Genomic DNA, 21,026 nt, shown 5'->3' with positions numbered 1-21,026 from the left:
GGAGATTACAGAGATAGCGTGGGGCAAGACCATGGAGGGATTTGAACACAAGGATGAGAATTTTAAAATCGAGGTTTTGCTTGATCGAGAGCCAGTGTAGGTCAGCGTGCATTGGGGTGATGGGTGAATGGGACTTGGCGAGCAGCTGAGTTTTGGATGGCCTCAAGTTTACGGAAGGTAGAATGTGGCAGGCCGGCCAGGAATGCGTTACAATAGTCAGCTCTAGAGGTAACAAAGGTATGGAAGAGAGTTTCAGCAGCAGATGAGCTGAAGCAGGGAGACATGTGTAAGGACATGTGTGCAGAACTGTTACCTGGTGGGGAGGGGGGAAAAGTACCAGGCTACAATACAAGTCGAGTCTTGCTTGCTGCACTTTATAATTTCCAGCTACAGACTGGCATTGTAGTACAACTGCTACTTCATTGTATAGATGTTATTTTGAAGAAAAAATTGCCACCGTACAGCTGATGAAACAGATTCCATTTGTCCACCACTGGAAACCTCCAAAGTATTGGATGAATACTGGGGTTACCTGGTTGTTGACTTTGCACTGCAGCTGCACAATCTTGTTCTCCATGCCTATGTTGAGGGTCTTGTAATGCTCTACAGATCTTGCTTCAATCTTCAGCTTCTTAAGCTCGCGCTTTGCCATCATGCGACGGTAGCAACACTGCAAGTAGACGATGGCGTTGTGGGTCCTCCTGTACTTGCGCTTTGCCATCCAGCCCCGCACGTGCTTCTGAAGAATGATAGCTTTTTGATCTCGGAGGACCTGTTTGTGAAAGAAAAAAATTTGAACGATATATATTGTTATAGCAGAAGCCTTATAATGTTTGCATATAAGTAGTGGTGCTGCTAATTGGATCAGGTCTTCGAAGGAACAAATAACCTTTAAACTTATATTTCCTGATCGCCCCCACAGATGCTCTTCACATCCACTGAGTTACTTTTGAGATACAATTATGTCAGCAAATGCAGCAGCCAATTTGCACACAGCAAGACCCCACAAACAGCATATTGGATGATTGACCAGTTAATCATGTTCATTTGAAGAGGACTGCTGGCTGGAACACTGGGAAAATTATTTTTAAAAAAACAGCTCCATGTGATTTTTGTTTTAATGTTGCATTAAAAAGGCAGCTCATCCGGAGCACTGTAGTGAGTTATCAGGTTACTTTTTAGGTGCTGGATTGAGGATTGAATCCACAACCTCTGAACTCATGAGATGAGTGCACCACCAAGTGAGCCAAGCTGGGAACTCAATTGTCTTATTAATTCAATGGAATTAATAGTTTTAGAAGGAATGCACATTCACACCATTTGCAAGAACTTTAATGCCTGTTAAATTAGCCCATTACAAGTGATTTTAGGCGTTTGAGACATAATTGGATCCCACTCTTAATTGGAATGCATATTCATTTCATAACATTCATTTGGGATTATTCAATTATTACTCTGTGTGTGTGTGTGTGTATGTGGCAGAATCCAAACAGATTTTTAAAATTACCTTTTGTTGGAAGCTTAACTACCTCTTGTTAAGCTCATTATTGGCCAAACATTGGCTATGGGAAAGCTCGAGATCACCCGATGTCACCCACACAAATTCCCCAGGGTTTTCTGTCCACTGAGTATTCACAAGGGTTTATTTCGTTTTTAGATATCTGCCTTCGTCATGGTTGCTTCCTGCTCTACTTTGTCACTGTGCCAATATACAAAACAATCAGCAAGGCCAGTGAGAAACTTTGTGGTGCACTGGGCTTAGACCGTGGCTTTCGCACCCAGGTCCAGATTGCTGGGATAGTGGTCTCTTCAGTAAAGATGCTCTGCTGCATTAGTTTGGGCACTTCTGGACATCAGTGCTAACTGCCAATCTTACTCATAGGCTGATGTGAGAAATGAAAAACTAGAACACCGTATGGGGGCGGTTCTTGAGGTTCAGGCTGAGGTATATTGTTGGGACAGAGTGGAGGGAGATTTGCTCTGCAGTGTTAAACTGGGATGCCTGGGAAACACATTTCAGTCACCAGTACTAACATCCTTTATCTTGATATCTTTATCATGATATTTGCATTTATAACAATGAATACAAAAAAGCTGTGCCTTCCATACAAAAATACTGTATATTATTTTATTGTGACAGGGTCATAATAATGTCCCATAATTATGGAAGTAATTTTGCTTGGCATTTTCATTTTTCTTTCTGGATGTCACTCTGAACCATTAAGGTGTTTGGAAAGAAGGCAATGAAGTGAGCTATTAAAGCAATTGCTTACCGCCTTGTATTGTTGCCTTCCCCGGAAGCCTCGCACAAAAGACTGGATAACAATGGCTGCTGACCGGATACGCAGGAACTTTTGCCGAGCAGCGTACATACGCTGATATTTTTGGATGAGGATTGCTGCCCGGGTCCTGCGGAGGAACTGAGCATAGCTGGAACACAACAAAAAGTCCACTGTTATTCAAAGCCTTTGAGGAGCACAATATACACTGGACAACACACTGACAAATCTGATTTATGTTAAATGTTTTTGGTGTATAGGGATAAACAAGGCCAGGAGAACTCCTCAGCTCTTCCTTGAAAAGTAGCAAGTGGCCTTTTTACATCCAACCGGGAGGCAGGTGGTTTGATGTCTCAACCAAAAGATGGTACCTCTGACAGCGCAGCACTCCTTCAGTACTGCTTTGATGTATTCTTGAATCCACAATATTCTGAATCAGGCTGAGGTCAATTCCAAATAAGACAATCAACATCACTGGTATTACAATATTATGGATGTAAATTAGTAAATATTCAATGCTACTGTTGTCAGTTGGCTTTTGCACAATTGAACTATTATTGAGTAGATGAGAAGGAGGAATATCTCTAGAAATAGTCTCGCGTTCGCCAGAGCTGGCGGGCAGCCATAAAGGCGGGGCTAAAGTGTGGCGAGTTGAAGAGACTTAGCAGTTGGCAGGAAAAAAGACAAAAGCGCAAGGGGAGAGCCAACTGTGTAACAGATCCGACAAACAAATTTTTCTGCAGCACCTGTGGAAGAGCCTGTCACTCTAGAATTGGCCTTTATAGCCACTGCAGGCGCTGCTCCACACACCACTGACCACCTCCAGGCGCTTACCCGTTGTCTCTCAATATAAGGAAGCCAAAGAAAAAAAAAGTCTTGCTTATTCATTGTGTCAATTTGGAAAAAAGGAATATGAAGACATTGAGGAATTTGGTCCATGCCTCACAGACATTCTAACCATTGGAAGCATCATGTTCGCGTATTGAGAAACAAATGTTGTGTAAAAGTAAGTAGTAGAACAGCAGAAGGGTCACTGACCCGAAACGTTAACTCTGCTTCTCTTTCCACAGATGCTGCCAGACCTGCTGAGTGAATCCAGCATTTCTTGTTTTTGTTGTAGCAGATTATTAGCACTTGTTAAGAAATGGCTCACTCTACATGCTTAATGAGTAAAATACTACAAACTCCCTGAATGGATTGATGAATGAAAATCCTGAGACTTTAGAAAAGAGTGAACAATACAATGTACATTTTAGACTTATTCACCCAGCTTTCCTTTAGGTCCCTTCTCCAAACAAGGAGATGCGTAGGTGACCCTGTTCCTAGGCTCTATTTGGTTACAACGGTAACATGGATCGATTCACACTCCAACTTCTCCCCATTTGTCAGTGTAGCTCAAATGAGAACTTAATTCCCACGTATGACGCCTCACAAACTCCTGCCATCCCTTTCCAAGATGCAGTGCAACGTACTAGTGCACCAATGTAGGCTCCCATTAAGAGGTAATTTGTTGATTTGAAAAGCATCATACCATCTGGCTTGATAGCCCCGTACATATCTCTGAATAGTAATTGCAGCCTTCCGCATGCGCAAGTACTTCTTCCGCTGCAGCCAGCTCCGAATGGTCTTCTGGATCCTGATGCAGGCAGCTCGGAGCTTGTCTGCTCGCAGCTTCTCCAGGTAGGCCACTTGCCCAGCACGAAAGAAAATCTTTGTTTTACCAAACTGGTACTTATCCTGGTCCTAAACAACAAGCACAAAATTATAATAGTGCAACAGAGATGGGAATGTAATTATCCAAAAAAAGAGCATACTTAATCTTAACCTGATACAGGGTGCGACAATCTCATATCTTACCGAATAGAAATTCAGATCTAAATGACATAGATCAACATTCTAATAGTCTGATTGGGTGGGTGGTGACAAAATTGCATTCCTGCAAGATATCCCGACTGCTCTTCAATTAAGCTGACTAATCCCATGAAGTTATATAATTTTTTTTTGGTTTTGGGGTTGAATAGGCAGCCATAAAGGCGGGGCTAAAGCATGGCGAGTCGAAGAGACTTAGCAGTTGGCAGGAAAAAAGACAGAAGCGCAAGGAGAGAGCCAACTGTGCAACAGCTCCGACAACCAATTTTATCTGCAGCGCCTGTGGAAGAGTCTGTCACTCTAGAATTGGCCTTTATAGCCACTCCAGGCGCTGCTTCACAAACCACTGACCTCCAGGCGCTTACCCATTGTCTCGAGACAAGGAGGCCAAAGAAGAACTCTAACTCCAGTCAAAATACTGAAGATACATCACTAACAGAAGTCCATGCACTGTTCTCAACTAAATATTCATTTGAGAAGGATTCATAAACACAGATAAATGACAAAGTTTAAATGTTCAATAATGCATGAAATACATTATTTATTACAAATGCATTGTCCTATTATGTTTCGTTAGGCTGTCAGCGTGACAATCTATTTATATGGAATAACTCAATTTAAAAAGGTCCAACCTAAACAGTATGTTGAATATTTCTTATTTTGAGGCTGTTTTATTGTCATTAATTTATCAATACTACTCTTCAAGGTCAGTTTTTATTCACACAATCTCCTATGGTTGTGGAAAACAACTTGTATCAAACCAATGCCAATGACTCAAATTCGTTTTCATGCCAAACGTTATATTTCCTTTCACTGTGTACCTTCAAGGGCGGCACAGTGGCGCAGTGGTTAGCACCGCAGCCTCACAGCTCCAGCGACCCGGGTTCAATTCTGGGTACAGCCTGTGTGGAGTTTGCAAGTTCTCCCTGTGTCTGCGTGGGTTTTCTCTGGGTGCTCCGGTTTCCTCCCACAAGCCAAAAGACTTGCAGGTTGGTAGGTAAATTGGCCATTATAAATTGCCCCTAGTATAGGTAGGTGGTAGGGAAATATAGGGACAGGTGGGGATGTGGTAGGAATATGGGGATTAGTGTAGGATTAGTATAAAATGGGTGGTTGATGGTCGGCACAGACTCGGTGGGCCGAAGGGCCTGTTTCAGTGCTGTATCTCTAAACTAAAAACTAAACATAAACTAAACCCATCAGCATTGACATTTACTGATACTAAAAAGGCAGAATTTGACTATCTACAAGTTAAATTAACAAGTTAAACAACATTCAGTGTAATTATAGTGTTGCTGAAGGTCTTTCTGGAAGTAACATTGATACTTCCGGCACAGACTCGTTAGGTCGAATGGCCTCCTTCTGGAACGTAAATGACTATGACTTGCAGGAAATGCACGCTATACGAAAAGCTTTTGATAGTTTAGAGAGAGAACTTGCATACATATACTACAGAGCACTGCATCATGTCCTTCTGAGAATGTTGCAGCAATTAGACCCAACGATCTTAAAAGGGACCTTCCAAACATGCAACACCTTTACCACCCAGAACGACAGGGCAGCAGACACATGGGAACCCCACCATCTAAAGGTTCCCCTCCAAGCCACACACCATGCTGACTTGAAACTATATCACTGTTCCTTCACTGTCGCTGGGTCAAAAACCTAGAACGCCCTCCCTATCAGCACTGTGGGTGTACCTACACCACATGGACTGCAGCAGTTCAAGAAGGCAGCTGACCACCACCTTCTCAACGGCAATTAGAGATGGGAAACAAATGATGGCCTTGACAGCAATGCTCACATCCCACTTGGTGGAATAACAAAAAATCTTAAAAGGATAAGATAGGTTACACATAGCTGCCACTTGGCAGCACACTGTACATTACATGGTATAATGCTCCTACCCTTTTAAAACAGATCCCAATTTACTGTGGAAGATCCACTTATACAGTTTTAAAAACCTTTCCACTTCTTGCTTGCTCTCATATATATCATGAATTTAACTAGCAAGACTGAAAACTATTTTCGGGTACAGACATGGATACAGATGCCTGTCTGTCAATTAATTCCAACCGAAATTATCTACAGATTATTCCAAACCACAAAAGATGTCTAATGACCAACATTTATAAACTTGCTGACAGGCCATTATCACTTACTGATTGATTGCAAATACAAACTTACGGCCCAATTTTAACTCTGTGCAAGTGGATGGGCTTTGAATGAGTTAAAATCTAGCCCAAGGTTTCCAGAAACCCAACTTTGTTATCTCTGCTTTTTGATGTATTTTGTCCTCTACATTTTTCATCCTTGCTAGAGTTCTGCATTCTGGCTTTTCACAACATTTCTCAGTGCTTTAAAAAAGAATCTCTGGAATTCAACAGGTGAAATGTGACCAGTATTATTTTGGTGAGACTGCGACTGCGCCCCACCACCAGGACTGAAAGTGGGACCCGAGCCTGCGTGGATGGACAGCGGGACCCTGGGCAGCATTTTACCAGCAGCGACCAATTAAGAGGCTGCTGCCGACGCAGCTGTCCAATTGAGAACAGCGGCCCGCCTTCCAAAGCTGCCGGCCCAATCAGAGGGCTGACAACTCGGCAGTGCCACCAATAAGGATGCAGGACGTAGAGGAGGGCACCTCCATGTTGGGGTGCCTCGAAGCGCAGTTAAGTTTTTAAATTTAATGCATTGGGGTCAGGCAGGCAGGGCCTGGTGATCAGAGGGGTTCATGCTCCAGCAGCAGTGCTATAGCCATGGGGGGCGGCCATTGCCCCCGGGGGGTCGGGGGGGGGGGGGGGGGAGCACGTCCATGGGCCCTGAACCAGCCTAAAGGAGGCAGGAAGTGGCAGCTAATTGGCCAGTTAATTGGTTTAATTGGCCAGTAATGGAATCTCAGACTATACTAGATGTTTCTTTAATATCAAAGGAATTCTAGTAACATTCTCTTTGATTATCACTGTGGTATTTTACTATAATTAGTCTCCACATGGGCTCATGAGCTAAATGAGTCAGCTCATTCCTCTCCCTCACATAGCTCTCCATCCCATCTCTCGATCTGTGATGTCCGATTGATTGTCCAACATGCAATCTTAGATGAGCAGCAAATTCCTTCAGTTAAATATTGGGAAGACCGGAGTCATCAGCTTTGGCTCCCATCGAAAACTCCATATTCCCCGTCGCCAATTCCATCCCTCTCCCCGGGCCGCTGTTCCAGGTTGAACAGAATGCTTGTCACCACAGCAAACTTTCTGACCAGTTGAGCTTCCGAACCCACATCATCAACAATGACTTGCAATTGATGTGGTGCCTTTAATGCAAAAACTAAGATCCCAAGGCACTTCTCAGAGGCAAAAACCAGACAAAAATGAACACTGAGCCAAAGAAGGTGGTATCAGGAAGACTATCAAAGTAGTGAGTAAAGTGGATACTATATAGAGTCTTAAAAGATGAGAGGGAAGGGGAGGAGTTTAGATGGGGAATCCCAGAGCATGAGGCTGAAATGGCTGAGGACACACCAGGGGAGGGAGGAATGTGCAAAAGGTCTGAGTTCTTGGAGATAGGACTGTTACAAAGATAGAACTTGAACACAAGGATAAGAATTTTAATTTGGAGGCACTGGAGGACCGAGGGCCAGCAGAAGTCATTAAGGACAGAGATGATGGGCAAGCAGGAAGTAGTGCGGGATACGGTATGGACAGCAGTTTTGGATAATTTGAAGTTTACAGATTGCAGACTGGTTAGAACAGCATTCTAACAGTTTTTAAAGCAAAATACTGCAGATGCTGGAAATCTGAAATAAAAGCAGAAGGTGCTGGAAATACTCAACAGGTCTGGCAGCATCTGTGGAGGAAGAAACAGAGTTAATGAGTGACCTGCCCTGCTGAGTATTTCCAGCACTTTCTGTTTTTATTTCATTATTCTAATAGTTGTATCTGGATGCGACGAGGCATGATTTAGGGATTCAGCAAACATTGGACTGATTTAGCAGCAGAGATAGGTGACGTTATGGAGATGGAAGCAGGTTTTATTTGTGCTCAAGTGGATTATGGGGTCGATGGCTTAGCTCAGGGTCAAACAGGATGTGGAGATTGTGAACAGTCTTGTGCAGCCTGTGACAATTGCCAGAAGCCAGCAGTCATCAGTATATATGTGGAAGCTGATGCCATATCCCTGCTTGATTTTATCACAGGGCAGCATATAGCTGAGCAAGAGGAGGGAGGCAAGGATAATTCCTTGAGGTACTCCAATGATAATGGTGTGAAGATCAGAAGAGAAGTTCTTGCTTGCGATGCTCTAGCTAAGAGTGGAAATAAAAAAGGGTAGTCTCAGAATCCTCTCCATGACGAACATTGCCTTCGTCTACGACCATAACATCTACCACCTCTGCCCCTACTGCAGTCTATCTGCTGCAGAAATTCTCATCCATGACTTTTTCACTTCCAGACTTGACTATTCCAATACTCGCCCACCCTGTCATCTTCCACCCTCTCTAAACTTCAGCTCATCGAAAACTCAGCTGCCCGTATCCTACAGCTCATCAAGTCCCACTTCTCCCATCACCCCTAACCTCGCTAACCTACATTCGTCCCCAACATCTCAATTTTGATTTCTCCTACTCATGTTTAAATCTTTTCATGACCTGCCCCATCCTAACCTCTATAACCTCCTCCAGCCTGCAGGGCCCAAACTGTCCATTATTTTGATTCCAGTCTGGTGCATATCTGCCACCATTAGCAACTGTGTCTTCAGCTACCTTAGCCCATGTGTGGAATTCCCTTCCTCAATCATCCTCTGATTCTTTACAAGAAAGACTCCTTGAAAGCCACCTGAATGGCGAACTTTTATCTGCCCTTCTTAATAGTCTCCATCTTTGGCTGATTTTTCTTATTATGTCTCTGTGAAGCACCTTCAGATGCTTCACAATGTTGCAAACATTGTTGGAAGTCATTATCGACATAATCGTGTCTATGGTCACAGAAGAAGAATAGGCACTTGGATAAGATTCCAGAGGGTGACTGGCCCCATCATGAGTCAGCACATTCAGGGAAACTGCAGAATAGTTACTCTTCCTGCAGAAATTGAAAACTGGGAGAAGTGAGGAAATAGATGGGACATTTAGAAGGGGAGACTTGATGGACCAATACTCTTCTACCCAAAACATTATGTTTGGCCATTAGTACACATAATGAAAACATTAAGCCTGTACTGCTGTTTTCCTGAAAAGGCTCAATGCTCAAGTCTGCATAATTCAACTGATCACCTTTATTAACTTTTCCAGGACATTTCTGCACGTCCGCTTTTTGTCACTGAGAACATCTTTTTGCTTCATCAGGACACGATAACGGTTGAAGAATTCTTGATACGTCCACCTGAAAATCCAGAAACTCAATGAATCAAAGCAGATTTTCAACTTTAAGTTCACAGTAGCAATGCACATGTAAAACATGAACATAAATCTGAATGAAAAGATGACTCTAAACAAAGGACCTCCTCACATAATGAAACAATGGGATTTCCAGATTTCTTCTGGATGGTTTGCAGTACCTTGATGGGAAGCCTGCAGCACTTATCCTAATGGTTTCTAGTACACCACAAGCTCGAAGCTGTTGCACTGCTCGTTTTGGATCAAACCTATGGAAACACATTTAGATCAAGTTAATGTTATAGACATAGATTCAAAATTATCAGATGAACTAACCAAGCCAGACTCTAAACTGAAGCAATTCAAATTCCAGAAACAGACTATTAAAAAAGACCCAGGGAGAATTTAGCTCCAATTGGAAGGATCCCTAGTTCTCAGTTTCTGAATTGGCCTAAAGTCAATAAAGACAATACTTGGGCCCAAAGTGCCATTCAATTTACAGTCACAATCACACAGTGAGCTCATACCCAGCCTCGTCTCCCCTACTCGGAGAGTCAACTGAGCAAGAACGAGAATGTTGAGATGGATAATGTTGTGGACAAGTCATTGGCAACATCAAGACAATAATCCAGTTTGTAACTCCAATTGCTGCAATGTATGAATACAATAATCAAAGGAACACACTTCAGACCCAGACATAGAAACATAGAAAATAGGAGTAGGCCATTCGGCACTTCGAGCCTGCACCGCCATTTAATACGATCATGGCTGATCGTCCAATCTCAGTAACCTGTTCCCGCTTTCTCCCCGTATCCCTTGATTCCTATAGAAACTTAAATTCACCAGTTGCTCTGCTGGGATTTGAACTCACATCTCTGGATCATTAATCCAGGCCTCTGAATTACTAGTCCGGTAACATAACCACAATGCTACCATACCCCACCAGACAGTAAATATAACCCAGTCTAAAGTGGTAGAACTTTTTTTTAAACTATGGAGCCAATATTGACCCCTGCTTTGTGCCAGTCGTGGTCATGCACATCACTACACAGATGGTCAAGTGTGAACTGCAGACACAGGTGGAATCCCGCTGCTGAGCACAAACAAATGCAGTAAATTTAAGGTCAAGTTTCACCACAGCACATTTCTGAAGCCTAATCACATCAATAGCGAATGTTGCCTTTTTTTTTTCAAAAAAAGATTAAATTCCTGGTGGATTGATGAAATCCTTGTTAAACTAGTTATCCATATCTAGTTCATAGAAAGTCTGATCCAAAGTGCAAAGCACTTTTTCATTTGGCAACAGACAACATCTAGACATGCTCAGAGTCACAGTGCTAATCATTTGGAGGCCTGAGCTCTTGCTTAACCTTTTAATTTTCAGTGTCAGTGGTCTGAGAGAACTCTTCCCCACCCACCTGGAACTTGATCCCATTTACCAGTCGTTTGTGGTAAAATCCAAGCATCATGACTATCACTCTACCTGACTGCAAGACCGACGGTAGGGAGGAAATCGGCTGTGTTAGAGGATTGGTCCCGCAACACTTCTAAATACAGAGAGCTCATCAAAAAAAACTTCACCCTCAGTAAGAATAAGAGCAGATGGAAAATTATCACTGGGTCAATATAGTGGAATCAGCTACCACCACTGGTTCAAGGGAAGACCCACCTCCACACAGCAGCCAGGGCACAGCTAGAAATGTAGCTTTTTCAGCATTGCCCATATCCAGAGAACAAATAATGTACTTAATTTTTAAAAAATGAAAAAAGTGAAAATTTCAATCCTAAAAAAAAAAATCCATATTTCATAAATGACTTTAGAGAAAGGGCCCATAGCTTTAATTGCAACAACAACAACAACAAAAATCACTGAATCTAAAAAGTCGTAGGATTGTTTTTAGCGGAATCTTCACTTTCCCCTGTGACTTTGGCCCTGAGACTTCAAGGATTCTGTAGTCTGTAAGGAAGATACCAGCATCAACCTGGATTACACAGGAACAATAACATTCTGAGAGACCCAGCAACACTCACAGGGTTTTTTTTTGTTGGCTGAAAGAAATGGTAAATACATTCTGGATCAATTTACACAACATTCTATTTTAGCACAACACAAATGCAAGGCTTGCATAATTACAATGTTTAAAGCATTCTGCAGACTCAGAGTGACAAACACCTAAAACAGGCACAATGACACAGGTTAATAAGATGAGAATGAAAGCACATTTAGTTTGGCTTACGTGAAAGCAAATTTGTCATCATTGGGTTTAATGCATCGCACGTAGTGAGGTGTTGTAGCATTAAGGGTCTCCATCAGCAGATGAAGGGAGTTACGGAACTGCAAAAATTGATATGAAACCCAATATTAATTAGTGAAATTAATTAGTGGAACATCTTTAACATTTTCTCTCTCCTTCAATGTGTCAGGATTTATTTTTCCCTCTTCACTTTCTCCCTGCCTTGACTCTCTGTTGGGGTTTCCATGGTTACCATGTGCCCTCCAGTGCCTTGACCAATTGAGTTCAAAAGCGAGCTTTGACAGTTATAGCCAGAAGTCTATTTGAGCAAAGAGACTCTCGTTTTTTTGGGGGCGGGGGGAGGAAATTGGAAAGATTCATGATCATTACTGGTTCTGTTCACCTGCATCCCAGCAGCCAATTCTCAAGCTGTACTGGTAGAGGCCTGGGGAAAAGGCTCCATACACACAATGGTACATGGAGAGAAGGGAATGAAATATATAAACAGGCCATTGATAAGCCACTAAGGTAAACAGCCAGAATAGGAATCCAACTGAAATCTAACAATGGCAGAAATGGGGGGGAAAGGAAATCAGAACATTTGAAAAGGAGCCATCAACTTTCAGCCAGCACTGGCATAAACCAGGTAACAACTACCAGCCTTCCTCACTAAACCAGCAAGGAAAATAACATAACGATAGAGAGAGAGAGAATAGTTCACAAATGATTGCGAATGAAGGGTGCTGACAGTGTTTCGCATGACTCTATTAGTGCTGAGCTGTCCGCCTCTATTCCTATAAGTACAGTCATTGGGACCACTTTACAGAATTGCAATAGCTTTTCACACACAACAGCTTTGTATTATCCAATGGATTGCAGGGTCAGACAATGGGAAAGCAACAATGATGCTAGTGCTAGTTACAATCTTTGGACCAAATCACAAAACCATTTTGCATCAAGAATATAACCTTTGATTGCTTTTGTGCCTCATATCTACAGGGTTCCAGACTCTTGAGCACAGCAACATCCCCAGCCCCATTTGAAATCTTGGGGTAACGCCAATTTAAATAATTTGGGGGGAAGTCTGTACCTTTTGGCACAGCTGTGAGGAGGGACTAGGCAAGAGAAGCACCTTCCCTCTCCCCATAGCGACATCACTCGCGGACCTCCTGCTAGTTCCATCTAAGGTCACAGTCAGTAGACGATGAGACATTGACTGTGGTTAGGACCAGACAATGAACAACTTCTAATAAAAATTTTGAAACTTAGGCCAGACCTGCCTGCACCCTCCAATAAAACAGCAAGGTTCCAACCAGAAACTCCACCAGGACCTTGCCTCAGTAATGTAGCTCAGCCCTAATGTTCCACTTGAAGAGAAAACTCAGGACTTTAACATAAAACAGCAGATTTTAAAAAATCCAGCAGTCTACTCAAAACATCTCCACCCTCAGCAGTCTGTATATGCATTGCCCATTAGGCCATACGTCTTTTTTCCCCAGTCATGTGGGTGCCACTGGCAAGACTGGCATTTATTGCTGAAAGGTGGTGGTGGGTCTTCTGTTTGATACAACTGAGTGGCTTGTAAGACCCCCTCAGATGCCAGTTAAGAGTTGACCATGTTGGTGTGGGACTAGAATTACATGTATGCCAGGTAAGGGCAGTCTCTTCCCTAAAGGACATTAGTTAACCAAGTTGATGGTCACTGCCACCAGCTTTTTATTTCCATATTTTTTCCAAACTGAATTCAAATTCCCCACCAGCCATAGGGTATCCAGTATAGTCCAGCAGCAGTGAGTACATGCAAATACCCATTACTGAATTCTACACTTGGAAGCTGCTCTTTTAGAAGCCACTTCAGAGTAAACACGAGTCTTACCTGATGTCCCACTGATTTTTTATGCTCTTTGCTTGGCTGCAGTGCTCTAGGCTTGGCAGATTTCACAGTTGCCCTGGCAACTGGGGGCCGTCCTTCAGTTGGGCTGGTGGCCAGCTTCTCGTCTTGGAAGAGCTCCGCAAGCAGATTTAACTGGTTGTGTGTGAATTAAAACAATAACCAATTAAAACAGACCTAATTTCACATCACCAAGCCTTTACCCCTGTGCTGAAACGTGCCTCAGAAATCTGATATTGTGTTTGGCGTTGCCGCAGGCCAGCCTCCCATTTTCCATGGGCCAGCATTTCTATAAATGGCCCTCAAGGAAGACATGTTTTGGCCTTGTGGCTCTCAACTGACAACCCAATGATAGTACTGAAGGTACAGCACAGAAACTGGACATTCATTCCAATCATTCGATGCCAGTGTTTATGCTCCACATGAGCCTCCTCCCAGCCCACTTCAACTCATCCTATCAGCATATACTTCTATTCCTTTCTCCCTCATGTACTTTTCTAGCTTCCCCTCCAGAAGCTGGTTGCGTCAACAACTCCATGTGGTAGTGAGTTCCACATTCCAACTACTCTCTGGATAAAGAAGTTTCTCCTGAATTCCTTATTGGATTTATTAGTGAATCTATTATATTTATGATCCTGAGTTTTAGCTGCTGGAAAATATCGAGTGCCAAAATTTCCTGCAAACTACAGTTTCTAAATGTCATTAAAGATACAACCCAGACACGAAGGTGAACAGGATCGGATCTGAACAGACTACCACTGTTAGATTCTGGGCAAACTCGACTGTGAAGTTTCAACCTATTTTCCAGCTGCATTATGAAAAGGTCCTGAACAACACACTTCCTAAATAAATACATCAAAACTTCATTTCACCAAGGAGACCATCACAAATCCACATAGAACTAAAGAAGCGCCCATCAGTCTGGACCATTTCCTGGAGGCCCCCCCCCTGCCCAGAGTTCCCTCCTTAACCCTACAACACATATCATGACGGAGAGGGGCAGGCTGGTGTCAAGGTGGAAAACAGATGCACGTCATCCTCTCTGAAGTGCACAAGAAAAATGATCCAACCCAACAGCCTCCCTCGCGCATATACAATGAACGCTGGATATCCATGTCGGACAGCACATTCCTTTAATCCATGTTGTTGAAAAAGGCCTCCAACTCAGAAATAAAACCAGTTCCTTGTTGGTCTGCTCTGAAATGTTTACTCTACCCAGAGTTTCAGTAACCCATTAACTCTGTTCTTTTTAAACTTCAAATACATCAATCGTTCAACTGATTTTCAATTAATCCATTTGGCTGATGATCAGATGACAGGTTACGTTCTCTTATTTCCACTTGAAACTTCCATTAACAACCCCCTTTAAGACTCTAATGACAGGGGAGAGGCAATTGCCCCCAGGTGGGAGTTCTAATGTTAATTTCTAGCAGCAAGCAGAAGCAGGGCACAGCTTGGAGCGGTGGCAACAGGCAAAACATCTGTGCTGTCCACTCGCACTGCTCCAAAGATTGTATACCAGTTCCAACAGTATAACTGCAGTCTCCAGGACTCTACATGATGCTGGAGTGGTGCAAAATCCACTCACCATTTTAACCATTTCCAACTTCACTGTAACTCACTCATTTCTAAGCACACCTGGAATAATAGCATAGCCATCAGACACTATACAGTTCCAGAGTACAGTTTTTATTATGCAACAGAAAGCAATTATGTTGCTGTGTATATAATATTAATATTTTACCCATTAAATATTGAACACATTTTATGAACTGAATCTGCCCTCTAAATTAAAACTCATCGCTACTGAAAGCGCTGACTCATGCTAGGATATGAATTCATAAGTCCGAGGTGCTCGCCAGTGGTCTTCCTTCACGTGTTGGGAGGCTGTCTGACTATGGAGAGGAGGCAGTCGAAAGCATCACCACCACGTCCAATTTTGCCCTCGTCTCACGAACGCAAACATGCATCGTTCAGTAATACTCAATACTATTGAGCAGGTTCTGGCTACTGCAGCCAATATTTCCTCCCTAACCTAGGGCACTGAGGCCAGCTGTTGCCCCTAGGACACGGCCACCTCCCATCCAACCTCCCATCCCCTGTTGGATGAGCCGGATCAGTCTGCAGCCTCCCAGTTCTGAAAAATTCAGTACCACACATGGTAGTGAATTTGCCAACTGAGCCAAAGGAGAGACAAAATACAGACATATTTTAAAACACTAGATTTTTAAATAAGATGGATATTGTGAAGGTGGGGCAGAGGTCAACTCCTCCCCTATTCATTATTCCCATGCAGCAGATATATCAAGCATTATTGTTTTTGGTTGTTAGGTTGCAGAGCTTGGGCTCTCCATCTCATGCAACAGCCAGCAATATAAACTGGAAACTTTCAAAACTTTTTACCTTCTGAGGAGTAAACATCCAGGTGCGCCAAAAAGAAAAGGAATGCAACAATCAGTATTGAACTGGAAAACACAATCAATTAAAAAAAAAACACTTCTTGCCCAGCTATTCCAATTTCTCCCCCTGCCCGCTCCTTACTGAAATTTGGTTCCACAAATATCCAACACTCCTTGAGACCAATTCCAAGTAGCCAATGATAATAAAAGCAAAATACTGCGGATGCTGGAAATCTGAAACAAAAACAAGAAATGCTGGATTCACTCAGCCAATGATAATGCTTGGGGTGGTGGGTTTGGGATGGGGGGGGGGGGGGGGAGCAGGAGTGGGGCCAGGAAGATAGCAGCGGGCCACATCGGGATGGCTCCCCAACATTCCCACTGTTGAGATGGTTTCCCAGAAGCAGGCAGCAGTGCAGATCGGCCACGTGCACCATGTGAGGCAGGCAGCCAATTTACATAATCAAGGCCCCAATTAGGGGTGATTGTCTGACCTCACTGGCATTTTGCCAGCAGTGAAGCTTACCCCCACCCACCTCACGCTGGGAGGGGGGGGGGGGGGGTGCAACAAAGTCAGAGGTTCCATACCTTAAAGAGGGAGCAGCAGACAAGGGAGGCAGTCCCTGCAGCCCCAACAACTCAAACGGAGGGGTTTCCCCTCCGATCCAAGGGGCCTGCTGCCTTTCTCCTCTATGGAAATTTAATTTTCGCTTCCAAGGGCGCTTCCATTTTGAGGTGCCCTCTTGGTCTCTGACCTGCCTCAGCTGCGCCAAACTCAATCGATGGGGCTGCCGAGATTGTAGAGCTGCCAGTCCTCTGATTGGGCCTGCAGCATCGGGGTCCCACCCGCTATCCTTAACAGGACAGCAAGCTCAGAGGCAGCCAATCAGGAGGCCGCCACTGGGAATATCGTAGCGCTGGTCTTGCTGCCGACAAGCGTGGGCTTGTGACCCCTATTTGGTCCCAATGTCCAGGTCCCGAAGCCTGCAAGAAAATCCTATCCCGTGTCAACAGGCTATTGACTCACAGTTGCCATTATGGCCAAGGCCTCATCCTTGCCTCACCCACTGTCCATACATTCAATTCCAGCAGGGATGGCGGATAGCAACCAGGAATGCCGGATAGCAACCAGGAACAGAAATCCATGCCAATCTTTATATCCCTAACTCAGGGGCTTTATATTACTGCCCAAGCAGAGATAAGTTAAGTCAGCACAGTCTGGGTTCGCCCTCCTCTGCGTAACTTAGCTACGCACTGGACTAGTGGGAAGGGGAGGATTACAAAGTCTATTTCATCACCTGGAGGTCCCTTTACCCATTATAAAATGTATGGATGTACACTTAACTCTGATTGGATCATAGTCTCCTGCAGCTCTCTGAATTGACTTAGTGACTGTAATTTAACCACACCTTTCAGTTTTGCCAACAGCTGACTTTGAAAACCCATGGCATCTACTGGCAATCATTCTGTAACCACAATTTCATTAATTCACTTCTTTCTTTGAAAAGACTACAGGAGCAAATGTGCAAATTGGGAGGATTCAATGGGGTGGGGGATGGGCGGTGATTCTAGCAGGGGCTGTAATTTGAGGCACAACCCAGGTCAGGATTCCACCACACTGAGATGGAGAAATGGCACTCCCTGGGGTACAGGCACTTATTCTGCCCTCTCCATTACATCACAGAACAACTTTGAGGCGAGATCTGGAGCAGTTCCCAGAACTACCTTTGGAATTCTGCCCACCGTGCCCCGATAGGCATTCTACCTGCTGAGAGTAGGCAGAGGTCTCATTGTAGGCCCGAAATGGGGCCTTCAGCTAGAAAGACGAACAGCAATCACTACAGAAGGATCAATCGCCCTTGCTTCATCAAGCCAAATATCAAAAGGACGGATTTTTTTTTTGTACTTCCTCCCTTGGGTGGCACTCAGATCTGCTCCTTCTGCAGGATGTTATCCCACTGTGCGCACCCAACACAAATATTTAAATAATTCCACCTCCTGGATTTTTCCACCCCACTGAAGTCCTATTCCTGCAATCTCGATCAAGAGAATTCCAACAGCTTGTTCAAAAAAAAAGCTCAGAATTGTCCCTTATTAAAAAGCGAGAATACCAAATTTTCCCCGGCATTAATTTCACTTTGCATCAGCACCAAATTCTTTTATTTCATCCGCACTGAGAGAAATTCAAATGTATATTTTGATGTTTTCTAGTTATCCCTTGTAGCATTGCTTGTAAACAACCGGTAGAGATGCACAGTTTTATAACCGGAGTGCTATATAACCGAACACACAATGTGCCATTTTTCTGCAATGAGAGCCAGGTCAAAACAGGTTCTAGATTTTCTCACATACAACTGTGACGTGACTCAAAGTTAGCGGCACTCACCTTACTCGCCTTCAGTACAGTGATTTGTTCTTCATATACAGTATCCTTGTTCTTCTCTAAAAATCCCTCACACTGGTATTCAACCTGTTAAAGATCAAACAACAGTTTATCATCAGGAAAAACACAAGATGCATTTCAATAAATAATCCCTACATTTTTCTTAAAAAAGGATTGGCCAAAATATATCCAAAACAAAAAATAATAAGTGAGACACCTGTGTTTGACAGAGCAAAATAGAGAACAGCAGGGCAGTGGGCCTGCTAGCGAGAAGCTAGGGTAGCACTTTCCAAACCTAGGACCTCGGCCACCTAGAAAAACAAGGGCAGCAGACACATGGGAACACCACCATCTGCAAGTTCCCCTCCAAGCCACACACCATCCTGACTTGGAAATATATCACCGTTCCTTCACCGCCGCAGGGTCAAAAACCTGGAACTCCCTAACAGCACTGTGGGTGTACCTACATCATATGGACTGCAGCATTTCAAGAAGGCAGCTCACCACCACCTTCTCAAGGGCAATTAGGGATGGGCAAGAAATGTTGACCTGGCCTGAGGGAAACGTGGTAATGTCACTGAACCGGTATTCCAGAGGCCCAAACCAATGCTCTGGGGACACGGATCAAATCCCACTGCGGCAACCGGTGGAATTTAAATTCAATTAATTAATAAAAAAGAAATCAGAAATTGAAAGCTAGTCTCAGTAATGGTGCGATGAATCTATCATTGTCGATTGTCGTAAAAAGCCATCTGGTTCACTAATGCCCTTTAGGTAAGGAAATCTGCTGTCATTACCTGGTCTGGCCTACATGTGGCTCCAGACCCACAGCAATGTGGTTGACTCTTAACTGCCCTCTGAAATGGCCTAGCAAGCCGCTCAGTTGTCAAGGGCAATTAGGGATGGGCAACAAATGCAGGCCTTGCTGGTGACGCCCACATCCCATGAAAGAATAAAAAAAAGTGCAGCCTTAGGTGTCGTGGATCGAACTGTAATGAATTTTATGGTTGGTATACTGGTCTTCGGCCAACATAGTTCAAAAGTGCCATTTTTCTTTTGTCAATTTGCTCCGCCAAATTTTATTTCACTCCAATTTTCTCCTGAAGCCACTGACCCCTCTCTAGAGTACACTTCTATGGAAAACAGTCACCCTCCACTACCTGATTGAAGAGGCCATTATTTATGGATAATCCTTGATAATGCGTGCAAGCAGGCTATTTGGCCATGGATGAATTATACTTCAGCTTGAGCTGGTCATCAATCAGTGTGCAGCAGTGGTCATGGGATAGTGATCAAGACAAAGATCGTCTTTAACCTAACCCAAGGCCAATTGGACTCGTCCTTCTCCACTGCCTGAGATCAGCTAGCAACACAAACCATAGGCCGAAGCTGGGGCCTTCCTGGCCTGATGGGCTCAGCAATTCACTGGACAAAGTCATTGAGCAATTAAGTCATGACACAGTGAAGCAGCAAAGTGTTCACATAATGCTAACAATCCTTTGAATGCAACAGGCAAATAAGGCTGCTAAGTAGTCATTAAGTCATTGTGAAAAGTAAATATATCCTCAACCAATATAAACAAAATTCAAATCATATTTACATTTATGCAAAAATGAATGATAACAATTCAAATTTATAGACTATAACATAGAAAAACACCCCAAGGTGATTCACGGAGGCATAGTTAGAAGGTCTTTAATTAAAAGGAGGAAAGACAGGGAGATCTAGGGAGGGACATGGCCGTCAATTGTCGGATGAAGGAGGTGTTCTTTTGGGCCTCCTTATCTCGAGAGACAATGGATACGCGCCTGGAGGTGGTCAGTGAAGGAGGTGTAGATGCACAGAAGATTAGAGTTAGTGGACTGGAGATTTTGGGAGGGAGGGGTGATTGGCTGGAGGAGGCTAGAAAGAGAGAGGATGTGAACCTAGGAACATGATGATTTGAGACACTGGGAGAGTAGGAGTCAATGTTAGTCAGCAAGGGTAGGGGTGATTGGCAAGGGCAACTTGCTGCGAGACTGCATTGGTTTTTTTTTTAAGTGCTGATGTTTACAGAGGTTGGGAGGATAGGAAGCTGGTCAGATCATTAGAATAGTCAACTCTGGAAGTGATTAAGGCATGGATAAGGGTTTCAGCAGACCTGAGCAATGTTACAAAGGTGGAACTAAACGGTCACTGTGATGGAAAGGATATGAGATCAGAAGCTCAGCTCAGCGTCAAATTGGGCGGTGAGGTCACAACCAGTCTGAATCAACCCAAGGAAGTGGCTGGTGAGATGCAGCACAAAAGCAGAGAGACACACACAGAGACACAGAGAGAGAGACACAGAGAGAGAGACACAGAGAGAGAGACACAGAGACAGAGAGAGAGAGACACAGAGAGAGAGAGAGAGAGACAGAGAGAGAGAGACAGAGAGAGAGAGACAGAGAGAGAGAGACAGAGAGAGAGACAGAGAGAGAGACAGAGAGAGAGACAGAGAGAGAGACAGAGAGAGAGACAGAGAGAGAGACAGAGAGCGAGACAGAGAGCGAGACAGAGAGCGAGACAGAGAGCGAGACAGAGAGCGAGACAGAGAGCGAGACAGAGAGCGAGACAGAGAGCGA

The 21,026-nt window shown here is 43.8% G+C and overlaps 1 protein-coding gene across 9 annotated transcripts in view; it reads right to left on the bottom strand.

The window, feature by feature from the left end:
* Positions 1 to 21,026, bottom strand: part of myo5aa (myosin VAa) — a 189,764-nt gene that overhangs the window by 54,204 nt on the left and 114,534 nt on the right. For all 9 annotated transcript variants that reach the window (XM_068017977.1, XM_068017976.1, XM_068017979.1 and 6 more), the window contains 8 exons: positions 18,427 to 18,510; positions 13,627 to 13,776; positions 11,754 to 11,851; positions 9,699 to 9,785; positions 9,415 to 9,523; positions 3,811 to 4,022; positions 2,274 to 2,430; positions 533 to 772 (listed from right to left, as the gene is read on the bottom strand). In XM_068017977.1, the coding sequence (XP_067874078.1) occupies positions 533 to 772; positions 2,274 to 2,430; positions 3,811 to 4,022; positions 9,415 to 9,523; positions 9,699 to 9,785; positions 11,754 to 11,851; positions 13,627 to 13,776; positions 18,427 to 18,510 (1,137 nt within the window). The remainder of the gene's footprint in view (positions 1 to 532; positions 773 to 2,273; positions 2,431 to 3,810; positions 4,023 to 9,414; positions 9,524 to 9,698; positions 9,786 to 11,753; positions 11,852 to 13,626; positions 13,777 to 18,426; positions 18,511 to 21,026) is intronic.

Source organism: Heterodontus francisci, chromosome 38, assembly GCF_036365525.1.
Source record: "Heterodontus francisci isolate sHetFra1 chromosome 38, sHetFra1.hap1, whole genome shotgun sequence".
Lineage (NCBI taxonomy): Eukaryota > Metazoa > Chordata > Chondrichthyes > Heterodontiformes > Heterodontidae > Heterodontus > Heterodontus francisci.
Note: the sequence above shows the minus strand (reverse complement) of the source record. Positions and strands in the feature narration are given on the sequence as shown.